The sequence below is a fragment of the Hemibagrus wyckioides genome, linkage group LG17, assembly GCF_019097595.1.
Source record: "Hemibagrus wyckioides isolate EC202008001 linkage group LG17, SWU_Hwy_1.0, whole genome shotgun sequence".
NCBI classification, from domain to species: Eukaryota; Metazoa; Chordata; class Actinopteri; order Siluriformes; family Bagridae; genus Hemibagrus; species Hemibagrus wyckioides.
This window is the reverse complement of record NC_080726.1, coordinates 18,875,763-18,895,629: the sequence shown is the minus strand read 5'-3', so window position 1 is coordinate 18,895,629 and position 19,867 is coordinate 18,875,763. Positions and strand designations below refer to the sequence as shown.

Here is a 19,867-nt window from a genome sequence, read left to right as displayed (position 1 = left end):
ATACATACATATTTTGGGGTGGAGCTTTGTGTACATTGGTGGAAATGTGTGTCGGCTTAATGAGTAAAAAGCCCCATCCATTTTCCCATTAGAAACCTATTTCTCCAATAAAACACCTTTAACAGTAATTGTTCCACAAAGTGGCAGTAGTGAGCCAAGTAAGACATAGGCTAATACTATATACCATAAATAATTCAATAGTTAAGTTTTATTGTTAACATGAATTATTATTATTTAATATTATACAAAACTAAAATGTGGGTAAATAATGCTAACGATGCGATGTTGCAAATTTATAAATGATTTCATACGGCTTTTAAAACATTATAGACGACATCCAAGTCACCCAATCCAGTATGAGGGGCCATCAAAGAACATAATAGATACCACACAATATGTTCTCACACTAGACACTTCTTTAAGTCTCATTCCTGGATATGTATAGGACAGTAGAAGTGTGAAATATGCATATAAAAAATATTACCTGACCTTACCTCACGTTTCCGACCGGCCAGAACATCCTCAACAGGAACAAAGTGGCTGACATGAAGTTTTAAATCTGTTCTTCTCTTTCACAGCTTTGACCATTTGGATGCCGACATATGTTTCAAAATGAAACTCTCAGTGAATCGAGTACGTCATTCAGGTATTAAAACTATGGCTTCAAGTATCCTGAATACACTCCTGTACTAAATTGGTTCAGCTTTTCAAGTGAGTTATTGCACCGATTGGGACAAAATTGAATTACACTTAATAAGGTGTTGCTTTCAGATAAAAACTGACACCAGTACAGGTCACACTGGGCTAGCATAATAATCATGACTATCAGTTACTTGTGTGTAATGTGCAGATCTTATGAATATGAACACATGATGGAAAATACGATAAATCTCAGTTCAATGCTAATTATGGGAGTGGCATTATACTCTCCGTTTTTGTCTCGTGGTTTGATAGAAAGTTTAAATTAGAGAATAAACCACTTAGTGGTGTGCTGTTCATCATCAACGTAAACTGATGGTGTGATGATTCAGAGGTACCAAAGTATCAAGTTATAAAGTCTCTCTACCACATTGATTTGCCTACAACAGCTATTTTTTATTTATTAACAATGACATATCTTGTTTATCACTCAATACTTGTGTTATGACTGTGTGACGATTGTTTTTGTCAACCGTTCATACTTGACATGGGTTCCACTTGCTGTATTTGTTTTTGAAAGGTGGTAAGAATGATGAGCGGCTCACAAGTGAAAATTGCTGTGATGTGTTATGGAAGGCCAATGAAGACTGAGCTCATATAGATGACATGCTACATATAAAAGTACATATATCTTTGTAGTGTCTCATGGACATCGAATGGGGACAAAATCAATATTACAGTAATATTTTACATTTGGTGTTAATAGAAATAAAGCAAAAAAAAAAGTTATCAAAATGATTTTTTATGAATATTATTTTAATTCCTCTTTCTTGTTATATGTTACAAAATGATGGTAATTCTTTCACAGGCCACACAGGCCCTTCCGCACAGTTTAATGTACAAACAATAGTCAGTGTTTAAAAATGTCTTCCATTTGGTACGAAAGAAAAAAAAAGATCTTAGGGATCACAATGTTTTACACACATAAGCAATACTGATATAAAATTTTCTGATTTCTGATTTACAGTATATATTAGATTGATTACTTAAAGAGGAAAACGATGACTAAAATTTACCTCTGCTCATAAAATCCTTCAGAGCAAAGACTCAGAGAAGATAAGTACTTTAATAATGCAGAGAGTTATCTAGGTTTTAATAGGAAAGTAAAAACAGTAATATACAGTGTGCGACTATCAGTATAATCATGCAGATCTATGTGCGAATTCCGGTGATTGCTCATCCTTCATGTGGGAAAAAAATGTCTCATGACAAAAACAAAAAACTGTCCAGGCTTTGCCACTTGAGTAAATGGGATTTCACTACAGTGTTCTTAGCTTAGTGGTTAATAGCACTGTACATTAACACTTAGAATTGTGTATAATTATTTCCATTTTGAAAGATTGATCTAATTACTCGAAGCTAAATAAAGAGCTAAATATGTTGCTTAGGTTTTGTTTAAATTGTACAAAAAACAAACAAATGTGTTCCCATTCCTTCAAGTGGCTAGCTAATTGAAGTCTGCATGTTTCCAAGCTTTAATATTTGATGCTATTTTGCTAATTTGTACCACAATCACCTGGCACCTTTGACACTAATTTATTAGCTGTAAGCAGTAGTGTTTAGCTATCAGCAGTGTACTCTAAAATCATCACTTAATAATTGTTAATTCGCAAAACGTCACATAAATGTTCATCCACCCTTCTTGCTGTTCCTTTCTTTTTCAAGTCCAGATGGTGTGATATGGATACAGAAGAACAGTGTTGTTCAAATCCAGTCCTTGCAGGTGGAAAATACTCCTGGTTTTCTCTCCATTCTGCATCTCGATTCCGTGAAGGAGCTTATTTTCAAAGTTGACCTGGGCATTTCGGAGAAAGGAAAACAAAAAATGCTAAAGTTTCTGGCTGATGCCGGGAGGCAGATCTGAAGAATCACTCTGGACTGTGGAGTGGAAATAAAATGCTAGTGGCTTCACAGTGTATCTTTATCGCCGTGATTGTTATTTAGGAAAACAATCATGAAAAGATGTAAATGATCGGCTGTGTAGGATTTAACTTGTATTTAAGCTTGCTGGTTGCTTCCGTGCTTTTGATTAGCATCCTCCTAGCAATTCAGTGTCTATCAATTAGTATAGAATTACTCCACTGAGTGAAATAAGATGTTTTTTTTTAAATTGATGTTTTGAAATATGATTAAGATCCTAGCTTGTGATAAGCAATAAGAGAGGTACTAGCTAGTGATCTGACCAATTACTAGCTAGTGATTAGCATCAATGGAATGAAATGTAAAAGTTATCTGAATGTTGTTCTCAAATGAAATGCCCTTTCATGTGCACAGAGTGGATGAGGAAAAATGGAGGACACACAAAGACACACACACACACAGCTATTCCATTGCATCGTTACCGTCTCCGTTGACCTGTACCACACACTCCTTGTCCCGAGAGTTGCTGTAATTGTTGGGTCCCATAAGTGGGCAAATGTGCGTGTCGAAATAACGCATGGCTTGAGTGCTGTTTCGCCGCTCTCCATGCAGGACGGCTTTGGTGAAACGACGGCCATATTGGATCTCGTCAGCCAAATAGGACGTCCTCTTCTGGTAGGCGGATCCAGTGCCCTCTTGGGAAGCGGAAAGGAACACAACTAGCTCAAACTGTGACTGGCCTGACGGGGGCATGGCACGATTCAGGGGGCTATCTGGGGTCAAGGGGTGGAGAAAGGTCAAAGGTGACAGGAAGAGGGGACAAGGCCGCGAGCCTAGGCCATCCAACAGGAAATCCAAGGCAGTTTGGCGGATTGTGTGGTCGTCCTGTTCCTCATAGAGTACAGCACTTACACAAACGTCGACCAGTGGCCTTGAGAGCAGGTTACACACACGGAACATTAGACAACGTTGACCCTCGACTTCACACACCACAGCCTTAGGACTGAACAAGATTCCACTGCAACGCTTCTGTGGACGAGAGAATTTAGCCACAAATGCACCTGAGAGAGATTGAAAGAGAAGGAAAACAAAGAAATGGTAAAAAATCAAGTTTTTTAGACCCTTTTTCAGCAGGATCGCCTATATTCCTGATTATTCCAACAATTTTCCTGTCAACCAATCTCATGGCAGCAGTGCAGTGCATAAAATCATGCAAATACTGGTCACAAACTTCAGATGTGTTTGAGCTCTAGGTCTGATGAGACCCACTAGACTGATTTGAGCTGACCGGAACTCATATTATCTTTAAGCTATTGTCTAAAAACCTGAATTGTAAATAAACAAAATTTCCATAAACTATATTAGATTTATTTTAAAGCTATTCAGCTATATACAATTTTAATCTGGACTCCTATTGTTCCCAGACCCAGTGTTTACAATCTAAACTCTACATGTGAGCTATACATATTGTTGTTATTAGTCTTAGAGAATCTTTATAAATTATATATAGAAAAAATATGTACACTCACGTTGTGTATTCATAAATAACTGGACATATTGACAGTGACAATAGTTGAAAGAGCCAAAGAAAAGTAATTAAAATGAATGAATCAACTAATCAACCAAATAATCAATCAATTAATGTATTAATTAAAATGATGCTCATGGTCATTATTATAGTTGGTTAAAGTTAATAACTAATTTCGCCTTTTATTATATAGCCTAAATTTATAATACAGCTTTTGTACACCACCGCCACATAATTATTCTTGGTGTTACACCTTTCAATTTATTTGACATCAGTCACCATTTGCATCAAACAATTTTCATAAAATCTTACACATCTGTTGTCATAATTTAAACACGAGTTTACATAATGTATGACACTGAGAGCCACTAAACTAAAAGGTTTTCTGACAAACATATGCAGAGTCACTGAGAAAAGTGTCTGATTAACTCATTTACACAAAATCTGTGTGTGGGTTTTGTTTTTATTGGTTTATGGGTTACAAGTCAGCTGTAATGTTTAAATAAGTTACAGTATATGTACAGTTATTCAATACTTAGAGCTTTTTCTTAATATGTAACAGTTTAAATGATCCAGAAATGCACAGTTGGAAAATTATATTTTTTTGTCTTTCATAAAGTACTTTAAATACCAGTTTTATAATTTTACTTATTTTACTCACCTAAATAGAAGTTCTGGATATTAAAGTTATTTATATTGACAGAAAGTTCAACCCAGTGTGATGTTGCAATGTGGACCATCCAACAATCATAATAAGCAACATAACAATGAAAAAATCTAAATGATTCATTTTTGTTTATAGAATATAATTTGAAAAAAAAAAATGTACCAGTGATGAAGGCCTCAAGCATGAGCCCCAGCAGCATCTGCAGGGCAAGAAGGGCAATGGCAGTGGGGCAGTCAGCGTTAGGGTACATTGTCCCATATCCGATGGTCAACTGGGTCTCCAGGGCAAACGAGAACGCAGCAGTGAATCCCGTGACATATTTGACACACAGCGTATGCCCGGGTGGTGGGTTGTCATGGTCAACACCCAAATCACCATTGGCACGTGCCAAGACATACCACAGTACAGCAAAGAGAAGCCAGTGGAGGAGGAATGAGCCACAGAATGCCAACACCACCCACCGCCAACGCAGGGATAGCCATGCCCCCCACATGTCCTTAAATGCCCCAATCCATGTTTCCCGTACACCGGAGGCAGGGCTGCGCATAAGACTCCGCCCATCCTTACTAACCAATCTCTGATGCTGAGGTTTGGTTTTCATTAGTGGGAATGATGAGCTGCTGCTTGCCATGCCAACAGGGAGGGTAGGGGGTAATGAAGATGTTGATTTGGACCTGAAAAATGCAACAAAATAAGGTCAACTAGTTTGACTAAACAATATGGTGCAAAAATCTGAGACTATTTTTCAAATGTATTTTTCAAGGAGCTGCAGGGGCCAATCAAGATAGATCTCTGAACACAAAAATGTGTCTAGACAGATTTGTAAACTGGATTAAAGCTCACTAACATGAAACTGATGAAATTTTAATGGGGGCCTTAAATAAGTAGACCTGAGTATTTACCATAATCACAGGTTCCATACCCATATTAGTACTTCAAAATATAAATGTAACAGTTTACTTGGCCTAGAGGACTTCTCTACAAGTGTACTTACCAATGTATGCATGTAAAAAGTATACTTTTGTCATTTTTTTTTTCAAATATACATGGTTACTTGTCAGGGGGTGGGATATATCAGGCAGCAAGAGAACAGATGGTTGTTGAAGTTGATAGGATAGGACAACAGGTGAAACTGTGGAAACAAATGCTAGGCAGTCTAGTCCAATCCTATCAGAAGAGCTACTGTGGCACAAATTGCTGAAAAAACTAATGTCAGTACTCACAGTGCTTGGAGATGCATGGCTGCAGAATGCCCACACTGACCCCTGACCACCATGGAAAGCACCTACAAGCACTTGCTCAAGGTCTTTTAGTGATGTTTAGGCTGCTCCTGCGATGGTTTGAGCAGTTCTGACCTCTCACTAAAGAGTAGTGCCGAGATGCCAGACAGTCAAGCTTCCAAACCAGACTATCAAGCTGCTAGCAAGAATGCTTTCAATAATACCTTGTAGAAGTTCAAGGGCAGTCATGCTAAATTTCTTTAGTCGTCTGAGCAAGTACAGATATTGCTTTGAATTCCTTATTAGTTTCGTTGTAGGGCCAGGTGAGATCTTCGCTGAATATAAGACCAAATGAAGGTGTTCATTATCTCCAGCTCTCCAGGTATTGTTGTTCTGGTACCACAGAAGGAGGCATGTGAAGAAAGCCTAGAGTTAGGACTTTGCACTGTGCTTACAGTCTGTATGGTGAAGGTGCAGTTGATGATTCAGACTGACTGAGTTCTGTTTGTTACAAAGCCCAGGACTCCCAGTCTTGATGGAAAGACTTGTAATTGAATTGAAATGAATCAGCAAAACATACTCACACACAAATTACTAAAATGACTCTGGTGTTTCATCTCAGCAGATAAAGTAAATCAACGAGACAGGAGACCTAAATGCACACTGACCATTCGCGATTGCCAAAAATACACTGAAAGCACATTCTTCATGACCCTGAACCTACTCATTTTCACCAGGTTCTGCTGTGAGACTTCACTTCCAATCATTTCTGCAACATTTCACACCTACCTGATGACAAACTCAGGGTATGATAACTACCAGGACTCCCTGTGTTCAATAATCACGTGTCTGCTTAAAGCTTTAGATCTTTACGCCTTCAAATTATAAGTAATGAATATAATGTAAATAATACTATAATATTATTTATAATATTATTATATTAATAATATACTACTACTACTACTACTACTACTACTAATAATATATTTTTACACTGTAACATCAATGATGAATGTCTGGGGGGAAAAAACAACTGATGTTAACTGAAGTTAACAACTGAACTTTAATACAAATGTGTCAGCAATCAGTTTTGTTTTAATGCATTCTGTGAAATTTAGTTAATGCATGAAGGAATATAACTAAAAATATTTTTGGGTGAAAAGAAGTGAGAGAACGAGAGAGAGAGAGAGAGAGAGAGAGAGAGCACTGCTAATTTAATTAGTGATGTTTTACAGCTGTGTGTGTGTGTGTGTGTGTGTAAACTTTAATCCCTTTTCTCTATAATAATTGGGACATTGGAGTGAAACATTGCAGAAGTGATTTGTACTGAAAGCTGTGTTTATCTAAAAAAACTGGAGCTAGACAGAAATCGAGATAGTGACACAGCAATAAAAAGACAGACAGACAGACAGACAGACAGACAGAGAGAGAGAAATGTTTCTCTGTGTGTTTTTTGTGTTTCCTGAAGGTCTAAACATCATGTGAAGATCCCATGATGCATCTTATAGAGACAATGCCTATGGCGGTGTGTGTGTGTGTGTGTGTATGTGTACGTTTTAAACAAGTAAAGCTAGTAATCATGTGATATAAAGAGCTCAGAGCTCTAGAGTAACATCAGTGCTGCATGGAAATTAGTTGATATGATAAACTGAACCGGTTTAAACCAGTATCACGGTTCTCAGTATAACACAGAACCTGGACGACATCAATGTCACATAAAACCATCTACACCAGTATAGCAGCAGGATGGAGGAGTGTAGTATAGTGTATAATAACCTGTATACTACTGAATAGTATAGTACTAACAACTACACACACACATATACACACACTACACAATTATACACACTGACTTGAATACACAAACACACACAGCACAGTTACACACACAGACCTGAAAACACTCTACACTATTACACACACTGACCCGAACACACACACTGCACAATTATACACACTGACCTGAACACACACACACATACACACTGCGCAATTACACACACAGACCTGAAAACACTCTACACTATTACACACACTGACCTGAACACACACACAGCACAATTACACAAACAGACCCGAAAACACACTACACAATTACACACACTGACCCAAACACACACAATGCACAATTATACACACTGACCTGAACACACACACATACACAGTACACAATGTTACACTCTAACCTGAACACACAAACACTACACAATTATACACACTGACACAAACACACACTGCACAATTTTACACACTGACCTGAACACACACACACACACACACACTACACAATTACAAACACTGACCAGAACACACACACACCCACTGCACAATTATATGCACTGACCAGAATACACACACTGCACAATAATACAGACTAACTTGAACACACACACACACTGCACAATTTTACACACTGACCTGAACAGACACACACACACACACACACACTGCACAATTTTACACACTGACCTGAACACACACACAGACACACACTGCACAATTTTACACACTGACCCGAACACACACACACACACACACACTGCACAATTTTACACACTGACCTGAACACACACACACACACACACACACACACACACACAGGACATGTGTCCACTTTCTTTCTATCCATCCATCTCTTCTGTTCTTTGTTATTCTCTCTCTCTCACACACAAAGAATGCCCATGATGCCCTGAGGGTGATGAACAGAGAGCTGAGACCGCTGAGAGAGAGGAGCATGCAGGTGTGTGTGTGTGTCTCATGTACAGTACATATACTTCATGTGATGCACTAGCTGCAACGTGACAGAGGATCACTCTCCCCCTGTCTCTTCTTCCCTTCTTTCCCTTATTCACTTTATTTCTTTTCTTCCTTCCCACCGTCACGCAGCTTAACCCTCTCACTGGTTCTCCCCTTCATTCTCTTCTAGCTCTCTCCTTTTATTTACATTTCCTGTGTCTTCTATCTTTCCTGTGTCTGTTCTTCTCTCCTTCTTTCACTGTTTGTTCCTGCCACCTCCCCTGTATCTTTAAACTCATTCGTTCTCTTGTTCTTTATTTCTGTCCTCTTTCTTCTTTTCACACACTTTCCATACACCTTATTTGTTTTCTTTCTGTCTTCCCTTTCTTTCTCTCTTCCACATCCTTTCCCATCTCTCTCTCTCTCTCTCTCTCTCTCTCTCTCTGCTCTTACACAGTAGTGCTTGACCTGTCAGCACTGATCAATCACACACTTCATTCATACTTATAAAAAAAACCCCATCATTTTAAACTTTCAATAAGAGCATCTGAAGAATATTCTAGAAATGATTAGATTCCTGATGTTCTATGATGACAGCAATCAATAAATAAATAAATAAATAAATAAATAAATTCATACCTTCAGTATGCTGGAGTTTTTTGTGAGAGCAGAGACACACACACACACACACACATACACACACACTTTGGTCCCTCAGTCCTCTCTGTCCTCTTTATATAAGGATGCACTGTAACTCTGTAACTCTGTATCTCTCCATACAAACAAATAAAGCACTATTTAACATGTCCACTCATTGGACAAAACCCAGTACAAAACCCCACCCCCTTTTACCCCACCATACAGGGGAAAAAAAGAAACACTTAAAAGTCTGTCTCATTTGTGTCACCTGAAAACAGAAGCGAGGATGTTAATGGTCTTCAGATTTTCTCCTTCTGAATGAACCGAAACAAAGTTTTTGTTCAAGTCCTGCAGAGGGAGCCTAACACTTTCTCTCAAACACACACACACACACACACACACACTGAGTGTATCCGGTGCTGTTTGTGTGTGCTGAGAATACCAAAGCTGGCTCTTTGCACGTGTGTGAGTGTGTGTCTGTCTGTGTGTGTGTGAGACATATGTGACTCAGCAAGTCTGCAAAGTTACTTCACAAAAAATGCACACACATGCATGCACACACACGCACACACACACACACACACACACACACACACTTGTAGCACTCTTGTAGCTAGTACGTCAAAATCCCGCCTTTTTTTTTTTGAAAGGATACATGAATTAATTCTAGAATTGTTTAAAGTCGTTTGTAAATAAAACTATGAGTATATGTTTATATTTAAAATGTTTATATTTATGCAGCATTATCAATCAGAGTTTTCAACAATTACAAATCTTTGATTATGTTTACAACCAATTGGATAAATGATAAATGATGGGGTGGGGCTTCGCAATATATCTTTGTAACTTTAATTTCTTATTTATTTGAAGTTTAAAAAATGATCCAATATGAAAAATTAATCTTGATGTGTGTAAAATTATTGTTTCATTGGTGATGGAGGACTTGTTTACATTCACATTAGAAGCTTGAAGAATCACGCTTTCCGATTTTTAATTTTTTTTAAGATCAGTGAAATTTTAGTCTTCTTATTACAACTACAAATCCTTTCTGCAATTACAAATCAATCAATATTTATGGACCACTGTATATTTTTTACTCCCGATTATGAGCCATCTCAGTACTGCTATAATTTGAGGGGTTGGGGCCAATTGGATAGCTCTAGATAAATAAGTGGGCGGGAAAAAACTATAAAAAGCGAATAACATACAGGTTGTACGAAAATATGCAGGTAAATATCCAAATCTGCAATTTGCCTTTTAATTTCGTTTTAAATTAACATAGTTTTTATCACGTAAGCTGTAAATCATGCTTTGTTTTAAGATTTCTTTCAGTGATACAACGTTTGACATGTTAGTTAACATGAAAAAGACAAAACATGAACTAAATGAACTAAAGACACAAAACGAACTACAACACCACAAACAAGCTTCTCTATTACTTGGCTCATTAGCTGAATATGTGCATTAACAAATGTTCATATCATTAATTTTTAAAATTGTTTAAACATAGTCAACATCTTTAAATTTCATCAAACAAACATAAAAAAACACACACAGGTTTATAACGCAGTAAATAACATTAAGTTAAAAACTCAAGTAAGGAAAAAAACACAAACAGAGTGTGGATGTTACAGGAAAACGATCAACTGAAAATCAGTAATAAGTAGAATACGTTATTCAGTTGTAGCCAAAAATCATTGATGTTGCTGTGTTTTTTAAATGGAAAACTACTTAAATTGGTAAAATCGCAAACAGGATTCTTCTGTGGTCTCTTTTTTAAAACTCTGCGGTCATTTTTTAAAATGAAGAGTTTCACAAAATATTTTAAAATATTAATATAATATAAATTAAAGTAATATTTTAATATTTAATATCTAATAATAAACTAATTACAATAATAGTTCAATATTAAATATTTATTTATTTATTTATTTATTTATTAATTAACATTTGGTTCATTTGATTTTGCATGAATTTCAGATTATAAAATCCTGGAGGGACTGATTTATTTAAACAGTAATAAAATGTACAACAAAGCTGAATATTATCCATTATAGCTACGTTGAACGTCGTGGAACCTCCATGAAAGAAGCTACTTCCTGTTCTCACTTACGTTATAGCAGCCTTCCTCTCACTTTTCCTCTGGTAAAGTTTTACAGCTTTACGTCTGCTTACAGAAACCCTCACAAATTTTTTTAACATCTGTCCTTCAATACCTCATGCAAATTGTTACTTTAGAGATGCTAACGTGTTAGAACGTGTGGGTCATCAGAACGATGAGGTGTCAGCTGATTTTATTGAAAAGAAAAGAAAAAATAAATCCAGACCAATTAGAGATTAAATCAGTAAATCCTGACTGGAGCAAAGTGCAGTGGAAGGAAGCTTTTGCCTTCATTATTTTCTTGTGCAGCTAGACTTTTTGACGTCTGCCATGGTAAGTCCGGTGGGTCCCTCACAGTTTGATCCTGTCATCCCCCCCTTCCACTGTTTTCACAATGTGACCACTGTGTACAGCATTACGAGCGCGTTTCCTGACCCGGTTCCAGCTCTCTAATATTTGCTAAGCATGTCGTTGAGTTGCAGAACTTCTTGTGTGTTCCTGAACAATTGCTGCTTGCACTTGTCCGTTCTTGAGCCAGGTTTCCGAGTCCCTCTTGCAGGGCCTGCGGAGGCGAGCAGAGAGTGACGGATGGAAAAAAAAGGCTAGAAAAAAAGAACGAGTGAAACGATTGACCCTGCTCCTCGGCATCTGTCAGACACACGCAGCTGAGCTAATGTTTACCCGGGCTGCCTGCTGGGCCATACAGCATGGAACTCGCTTAGCGTGGAAAAATCACGGCAAAATGGACTCGTGTGAATCCTTAGGCCTCTGAGGCATGATGCTGGACGAGTATCAACTCGAAGTGCTTAAGCTTTCGATTCTCTTTTAATTATAATTGTTAGAATATTTGATTTATGGCAAACAATGAGTGGAATTCTCAAATCTGACATGTCAGAAGATGTTGATTAATTTTCTAAAAAAGCAGCCCACAGGTTTATATTATTGCGCTATGTTATAGTTTATGTAGCATTTACATGGTGGACATGCCAATAATCTCAATCTAATGATAAACACATTTAAATATGTGCTCATTTAAATATGCTTCTCCGTGACATGACACTTTTCTTGTCTTTTATAGCTGGCTTGTTCTGCAGATGTTCCACAAAGTTAAATACAACCTCAAATGGATAAAAGCGTAACGTGTCATTCACTGAACAGTTAACTCTCTTAGTTCTCTCTAATTCTCTCAGTGATCACTGATACATTTTCCAAAGAATTAAAGACTCTGGGGTTGTGATGTTACAAATGATTTTAACTCTGCTTTATGAAATGTGATCTAAATGTGTTTGTGTTCAGTGTGAATGAACTGTGTGTGTTCTCTGCATGAATGCACAGTGATACATTCATGTTAGTTTGTGTAATGTATAATGCAGGATTATGCAGGTGTGTGTGTGTGTGTTTGTGTGTTGTTTAGTCACCAATTCACTATTATGACTGTTGCCCTGAGTGTGAATGGAAACTTTAGGCTACAGGTGTCTATTTGACTTGGCTGTGTGTGTGTGTGTGTTTTGTTCCAGTATTGGTTTCAAATACTCATCTATGTAGCTATAAATTCAAATTACTGTACCACGTATTACACACACACACACACACACACACACCACACACACAGTGGTCATTGTCTTTCAGCAGACCATGTGATTGTCATACACACATGCACATATGCAGAATGTATGCCCTGGGGATCAGTGGTTTGTCTTAGATTTTTGTGTGTGTGTGTGTGTGCTTTTATATATATGTTGATGGACCAAACGTCCCCATAAAGATCTTTCAGATTTGACTTTGTGAGAAGTTTTATTAAAAGTAAATTAATAAAACTTAGAGATCTTAAGGTTCAGGTTAGATTTAAGGTTAATGCATATAAAGGATAGTAAGACAAACGTGTGTGTGTATGTGTGTGTGTGTGTGTGTGTGTGTGTGTGGGTCTGTGGTCATGAGGAAATTTCTTTCCTCTGGCAAAGTGAAAATTTCTATAGTGTTTTATTATCCACACACACACACACACACACACACACACACACACACACACAGGATATAATTTAGAAATCATTTTAAAAATAACAATTACAATGCTGTATTATGATGATAACTGCCTTACTTTATTATTATTATTATTATTGTTATTGTTATTGTTATTGTTATTGTTATTATTATTATTATTATTATTATTATTATTATTATTTGAAAAGGCCTTGTGCTACCTTTATTATTATTATTATTATTATTATTTTTATTTATTTATTTATTTATTTTACGATTTTTGCACTACATGAAGCTCTTCACAGCTTCACACTAATATAAAAATTCAGACTTTTATTTATTTATTTTTAATATGGGTTTTTTTGGGGGTTTTTTTGTACATGAGGAGAAGTTCCACACTATTCCTGAGAGATCATGCTTTAACTCATAGAACAGTTTTTGAAATGGATATGTGATTCATATCATTATAAGATAATGATTAAATATACAGTATGTCTCTCCTGTAGGATATTCAGGTTGCTAATGACGATGATGATGATGATGATGATAATGATGCATGTGTTCATTATAAAGGAACAAAAGAACCAAAAAAGGCCCTGAAATCTTACATATACATGTAAAGCCTTTGTCTGAATGAAGTGCAGTAAATATCAGGAACTATACTATAATTGATTATATAGATCTACATCTAAACTTTACATTCTAAAACAAACTGGAGTGAAGATATAAAATACTAGGCAACAGATTAAACTTTTATTCTAGATTTTAGTCAGAACAGTTGCTCCTGTAGCTGCTCGTTTAAACACACAATGGTGGTCAATACCGACTGACTGATCTACTGACTGATCTTTGTAACGTATTTATCAACTGTGATTAGTTACTGTAGCTTAGGAGCTTTCCCTAGATATCAGTAGATATGGAGGTGTTTAACACTTAAATGCAACAAATGGATTGAATCAATTCTTAATCAGATAGTGCTTAATGGGATTTAGTCCTTAATCAGATCAGCAAGTGTGTTTCAGAGATTGTAAATTTCACCAGTTAAATCCTCATTTCCTAAAGCTACGACTCTGTACATGCGTCTTTACACTCATTACACGACTAGCGCTAAAAATATACACACTAACAACTTTCACACTACATTCCCAATTAACTGGTTAATCAATCAGCTGAAATGAAACAGAAACAGCCTTTATTTGTCACATATACATTACAGCACAGTGAAATTCTTTCTTCACATATCCCATCCTTGGAGGTTGGGGTCAGAGCGCAGGGTCAGCCATGATACGGCGCCCCTGGAGCAGAGAGGGTTAAGGGCCTTGCTCAAGGGCCCAACAGTGGCAACTTGGCAGTGCTGGGGCTTGAACCCCTGATCTTCCGGTCAGTGACCCAGAGCCTTAACCACTTGAGCCACCACTGCCCCTCTAGCTCTCGATTTTAACTAATAAAACAATCCAATAATCAGGTTTGATCATTCATTATGTTGAACGCTAAATGTTTGGGAGATGATGACACTTAATTATATGAACATGTTTCCCTGTCTCACGGGGACATGGTTTCTTTCTGTAGTAGACACCTTTTTCCTGAGAATATGAATGTGGTGTATTATTTTAAATCTGTTTTCATTAAATATCGTACTAAATGAAATTTTACTGCATCAGCAACTGTTGGTTCCAACAGTTTTAAAAACGAGGTATGTTTTTGAATCGTTTCAGTTTTTAGTGGAGTAAATGAACACACTAATATCAAAGTCAAACCAAGGAGCCGATAAATATCGCCAACTTCAAGCTAATGTGTTCTGCTTCTGTAAAACTCAGGAATGAAAGCTCTCAAAATGTTCTAATAACTAACTAAAATTATTATTGTACATGCTTAGAGCTGAATATGTAAATATTTGGAAGATAAAGAGTTCCTACAAATAAGACTACAAATAGTACTGATCAAATATTTGCAATTATATTTTAATAAATATATATATCTTGATTTAAAAGCTGTGTCCCAAACAATACATAGTACAGTAGAGTACACACTATTTAATTCACCAACAGCACTGGAGAATTTTGCCATATTTAACACAAAGTATGCAGTTCAGCACTACAAAGCTCTACAGTCTTTATAAACCATTTCACTTAAATTTTATTTCTTCCAAACTTAATTTCTACCCACAGCTTCTAAACTAATCTCTTAAAACTTAAAGTATCAATTAGCCAATTAATTCATTTAGCCTCTTTTAATGCTCACTTGACTCAGTGAAACAACGAGTCGATACTTTCAAGTTGATTCTTCAGTGTCTAATCTTTCGAGTCGAATCTTTTAAACAAACAGCCCAAATGCTGAAATACAGTTTCTGTGGAAGCGAAACAGCTACTGAAGCTGAAAGAACGCCCAACTAATAAAGAAAAAAAAGAGCTCATGTAGGCGAGTCGACTCATACACAAAAGGCACATCACTAAAAAAGATATGGCACACGGTTTCCTGCTGGTTCATGACAGATATAGAATTACTTACTATCAGAATTTGTATTTTGTAGCGTTTTGTGATTTTTGTTGAAACTGTATGATGTCACAAACCAGCTAGTTAGCTAAGTTTAAGGTTACTTGTTCAGAAGATGCTATCTGATGCTAGGTTTTGCCTGCAGTCTGCCTAATCTTAATGTTTACTGTAAATCTAGTAGCTGAGTCTTATAACAATCTAGGATTAAGGTTAGGCTTAATTCACTCTATTTAGTTTATTTGGGGAAGAATTTCAATTCATTCAGAATTTCTGTTATTTTCAGATTACCTACAGGATGCTGTAATGATAATTCTGGTGTAACATCATGCTAATTACTTATTATGTAGAATGTACCATGTTATTTTTTTCCGAAACGACTTGATTCATTAAATGAATTAATGAATAAATAAATAAATAAATAAATAAATAAATAAATACAATTAGTAAAGATAAATGATTTTGTCTATGTTACGCATCTTCAAATCGGTCTGAAATAACAACAAAAAAAGGGGGGGGGAATCCCTCACACTACATTTATGCATTACAACAAAAGCTTTACTAACCAAGCAATAACCAAAACTAACAGTAATATGCTGTATTAATATATATAGTATACTGTATACTGTATTAATTCAATGAAATTAAGATTAAATAATAAAATGATACAGCAAATAAGAAAAAAGGTGTAAAGAATAAGACATGTTCTGTCGCAAAAGTGATCCTCAAATTGTGTTTGTGTTGTTTCTTAGGATCAGATTTACACAAACAAAAGTTGTAAAACACTGGAATCAGCCGTCAAGAAACTAAACTGCTGGAACGTTGTACATTCAGCTTGTACAGTTCAGCCCCTTCAGGATTTCTTGACTTTGCAATCGCATAAAATTCCACAAAATCAAGCAAACTTCACAATATTCTGAGGAATTATTACCAAAAATTAAACACCCCAGATTTCCCCCCCCAAAAGCAAAATGATGCCACAAATTTTGAAAAATGCTAAAAAAAAAAATCAAGCGTTTTTGGCTACAACAATCACACAACAAAAGTCTTGGGGACACTTAGGGAAGTGCTGTTATAGGAAAATAATCCACAACATGATCCAATTCAAAGCAGGGTCACTGTTACCACCTTAAAGTTGAATATTTTAGTGTTTTATTCCTTTGATACTACAGCAGTTTGCCAATTTTTCCAACAACACAATTGTTTTTTTGTTTTTGTTTTTTATATCTGTTTTTCAAGAACTACGTTACTAAAAAAATCCACAACTTTCACAAAGTCCAAATGTAACTTGAGCTTAAAAAACAGAAACTTTAGTTTTACTGGTCAAAAAGCACAATTTAAAAAAAAAAAAAATTATTATAATATTCTTAAATATATATGTGTGTATGTGTGTGTGTGGTACATTTACCTAAAATAATCTTATGATTATATGTGTCATATTTTTGTTGACGAGTTGAAATATTTACCTTATTTTTAAGAGTTTCCAAAATTTTTAAATTTTATAGATATTTTCTGTGGGGTTTTTTTTATTCCTGTTTACATTTTGGATGTTTCCTCGACCGCCTTTCCTTCCAGACTCTATATTTAGCTAACACACATGATTATTATGGTTTAGCTCAATAAACTGCACATTTAACGCCTGAGCGAACTGCGAGGTGCTTGAACTTGTTCCAGGTTTAAAAAAAGGATGCTGGACTTCACATAACAATCACTCATGTAAGATGGTTAGGGAAAATACTCGATCCTGATTGGCAGAGGTCCAGTGTTTTCTAGCAAGTCTGGCTATAATTGATCACTTGAGCATTTGAGTGTCAACATTAAACTCTGGTGTGTAATATTTATAACAATTTCTAATATTTATTCATTCTAATTAATATTTAAGTGCTTCAACATTAAACTTCAGACCTCTGTGCTGCATTTATCACAGTAAATTATTACATTTACTACATTACATTACTACATTTTTAAAAATTAAAAAAAAAAAACACAAAAATTTCACAAATCCAAACCATTTCATCCATCCATCGTCTATACCTGCTTTAATCCTAATTAGCTCTGCTGGAACCTATCCCAGCACACATTGGGCAAAAGGCAGGGGTACACCCTGGACAGGTCACCAGTCCATCACAGGGCCACATATAGACAGACAAACACACACACGCAATTTAGAATTACTAATCAACCGAATGTACATGTTTTTGGACTGTGGGAGGAAACCTGAATAACCCACCCTTTCCTCTACACAGAAAGGCCCCCTGCCTGTTCAAACCCAGGATTCAAACCCAGGACCTTCTTGCTGTGAGTCAACAGTGCTAACCACTAAGCCACCATACTGCCCCCAAAACATTTCATTTGTTCTTTAAAAGTTTGTTTCATTGTCATAGGCAAATCAGATATCAGCCTTTTTATGAGTCCTCCTTAAATTTTGAGCAATTTATTTGTACCCCCCCTCTAAAAAAACAAAACAAAACAATAATGCACTTTTTCTACTAGCCTAGATTTTACTATATTGTATTTTTCTTTTTAAACCAATAGTTTGGACTACAGCTTACATTTTTTACTTTTAAATACTCTTTTTAAATTGATAATATTCATAACCAGGTTTTCTTTAGTGAGGTAGAATTGCAAAACATTATTTTAAATAAAATTAAAAATGAAAGTGTAAAAAAATTGTTTACACTGTTATTTCAAATACTTTTTGTTCAGGCATTTTTAATTATCTAGAATTTTACACAAAGTCAAACTTTATAACTTATAAATATATATTATATAATGTAGAAACGTTATGTTATTTTAAAACAGATGCAGATCATTTCACTTTCTTACCGTTTTGTTTTAGTGCCTTCACAAATATAAGATTATCAATAAGGATGTTTCTCCATCACTAATATTTCCTAAATTTATTTTTCTTTTTGGACATAACGACATGTCCACATCTGTATGTGTGTAGAGATATGGTGTCTCTCACCTCTCTGGTCTCCTCTGGATGCTGCTCTGTCTTTTGTCCCAAAAGTTGAAAGTCTAAACTTTAGTAGAATTGTAGGTCCAACTGTAACTCAGCGAGTCAGAGTCTTCCAAAAACTCTTTCTGTACAGGACACAGGGAGCCTGAGATACCCTGATCAGCTCCTGAGCACACTCACACACTCAGGCTGACACACACACACACACACACACACACACAGAAGAACGCCAGCACAGCAGCCCATTGGTCACATTACTCAGCGTGTGGCCAATTAGGAGTGCTTGAGAAAGAGACAGAGAAAGAAAGGAGAGAAACACCTAGAGGCTAAAAGTGTGTATGTGTGTGTGTATGTGTGTGTGTCTGTGTGTGTGTCAAAGGGGACAGCTGTTGCTTGAAAGTCTTGGAATTTCAGTATTTGTTTTGTGTCTTCATGTTGTCCATTGCTGACAGACTGTCTGTTTTATGTGTGTGTGTGTGTGTGTGTGTGTTTTATGTGTGCATGTGTGTTTGTGTGTGTGTATATGCTGGCTTAACGTACAAACCCTTCTGCATTATTTTATTAATTCCAGTCTGATGTCACATTCCGTCTCAGGTTATGCAATATTACTCGTTTTGTGGAATCTGCATGCTGATTGGCTTCCCGGAATTCAAGCAGACCTCCGATTGGTCCGTGGTTCAGGGTCAGAGGTCATGCATCTCTCAGAGGTCAAATCACCAGAGGGGAGAGAGAGAGGAAGAGAGGGAGAGAGAGAGAGAGAGAGAGAGAGAGAGAGAGAGAGGAAGTTTCGCAATCAGCAATCACAGGTCTCAGCTGGGTTTTTGTCATGGGTGAGAGCAAAGGGTCAGAGGTCAGAGGAATGCCAAAACGTCAATCAAGATCCCACATTCTTCACATTTTCGCAAAATCTATGTCTTGAGGAACAATATTCCGGTCCATTCGACAAAAATTCATATGTAAACATCGAGACTTTCTTTTGCCATTC

At 36.4% G+C, this 19,867-nt stretch overlaps 1 protein-coding gene across 5 annotated transcripts; it reads right to left on the bottom strand.

The window, feature by feature from the left end:
- Positions 1–1,434: 1,434 nt before the first annotated feature.
- On the bottom strand, positions 1,435–19,062 carry kcnj13 (potassium inwardly rectifying channel subfamily J member 13). Of its 5 annotated transcripts, XM_058414404.1 has the most exons (4): positions 5,978–6,560; positions 4,917–5,428; positions 3,042–3,620; positions 1,435–2,494 (listed from the first exon to the last, which is right to left on the bottom strand). In XM_058414404.1, exons 1-4 carry the CDS (start codon positions 6,028–6,030, stop codon positions 2,484–2,486), a joined length of 1,155 nt encoding a protein of 384 aa, XP_058270387.1. In that variant the 5' UTR covers positions 6,031–6,560; the 3' UTR covers positions 1,435–2,483. The 5 variants fall into 5 exon arrangements, with proteins under 5 accessions (XP_058270387.1, XP_058270389.1, XP_058270390.1 ...); XM_058414406.1 differs by lacking the exon at positions 5,978–6,560 and adding an exon at positions 18,889–19,062 and having other exon boundaries at positions 1,435–3,620; XM_058414407.1 differs by lacking the exon at positions 5,978–6,560 and adding an exon at positions 9,618–9,641 and having other exon boundaries at positions 1,435–3,620.
- Between the last annotated feature and the right edge of the window lie 805 nt (positions 19,063–19,867).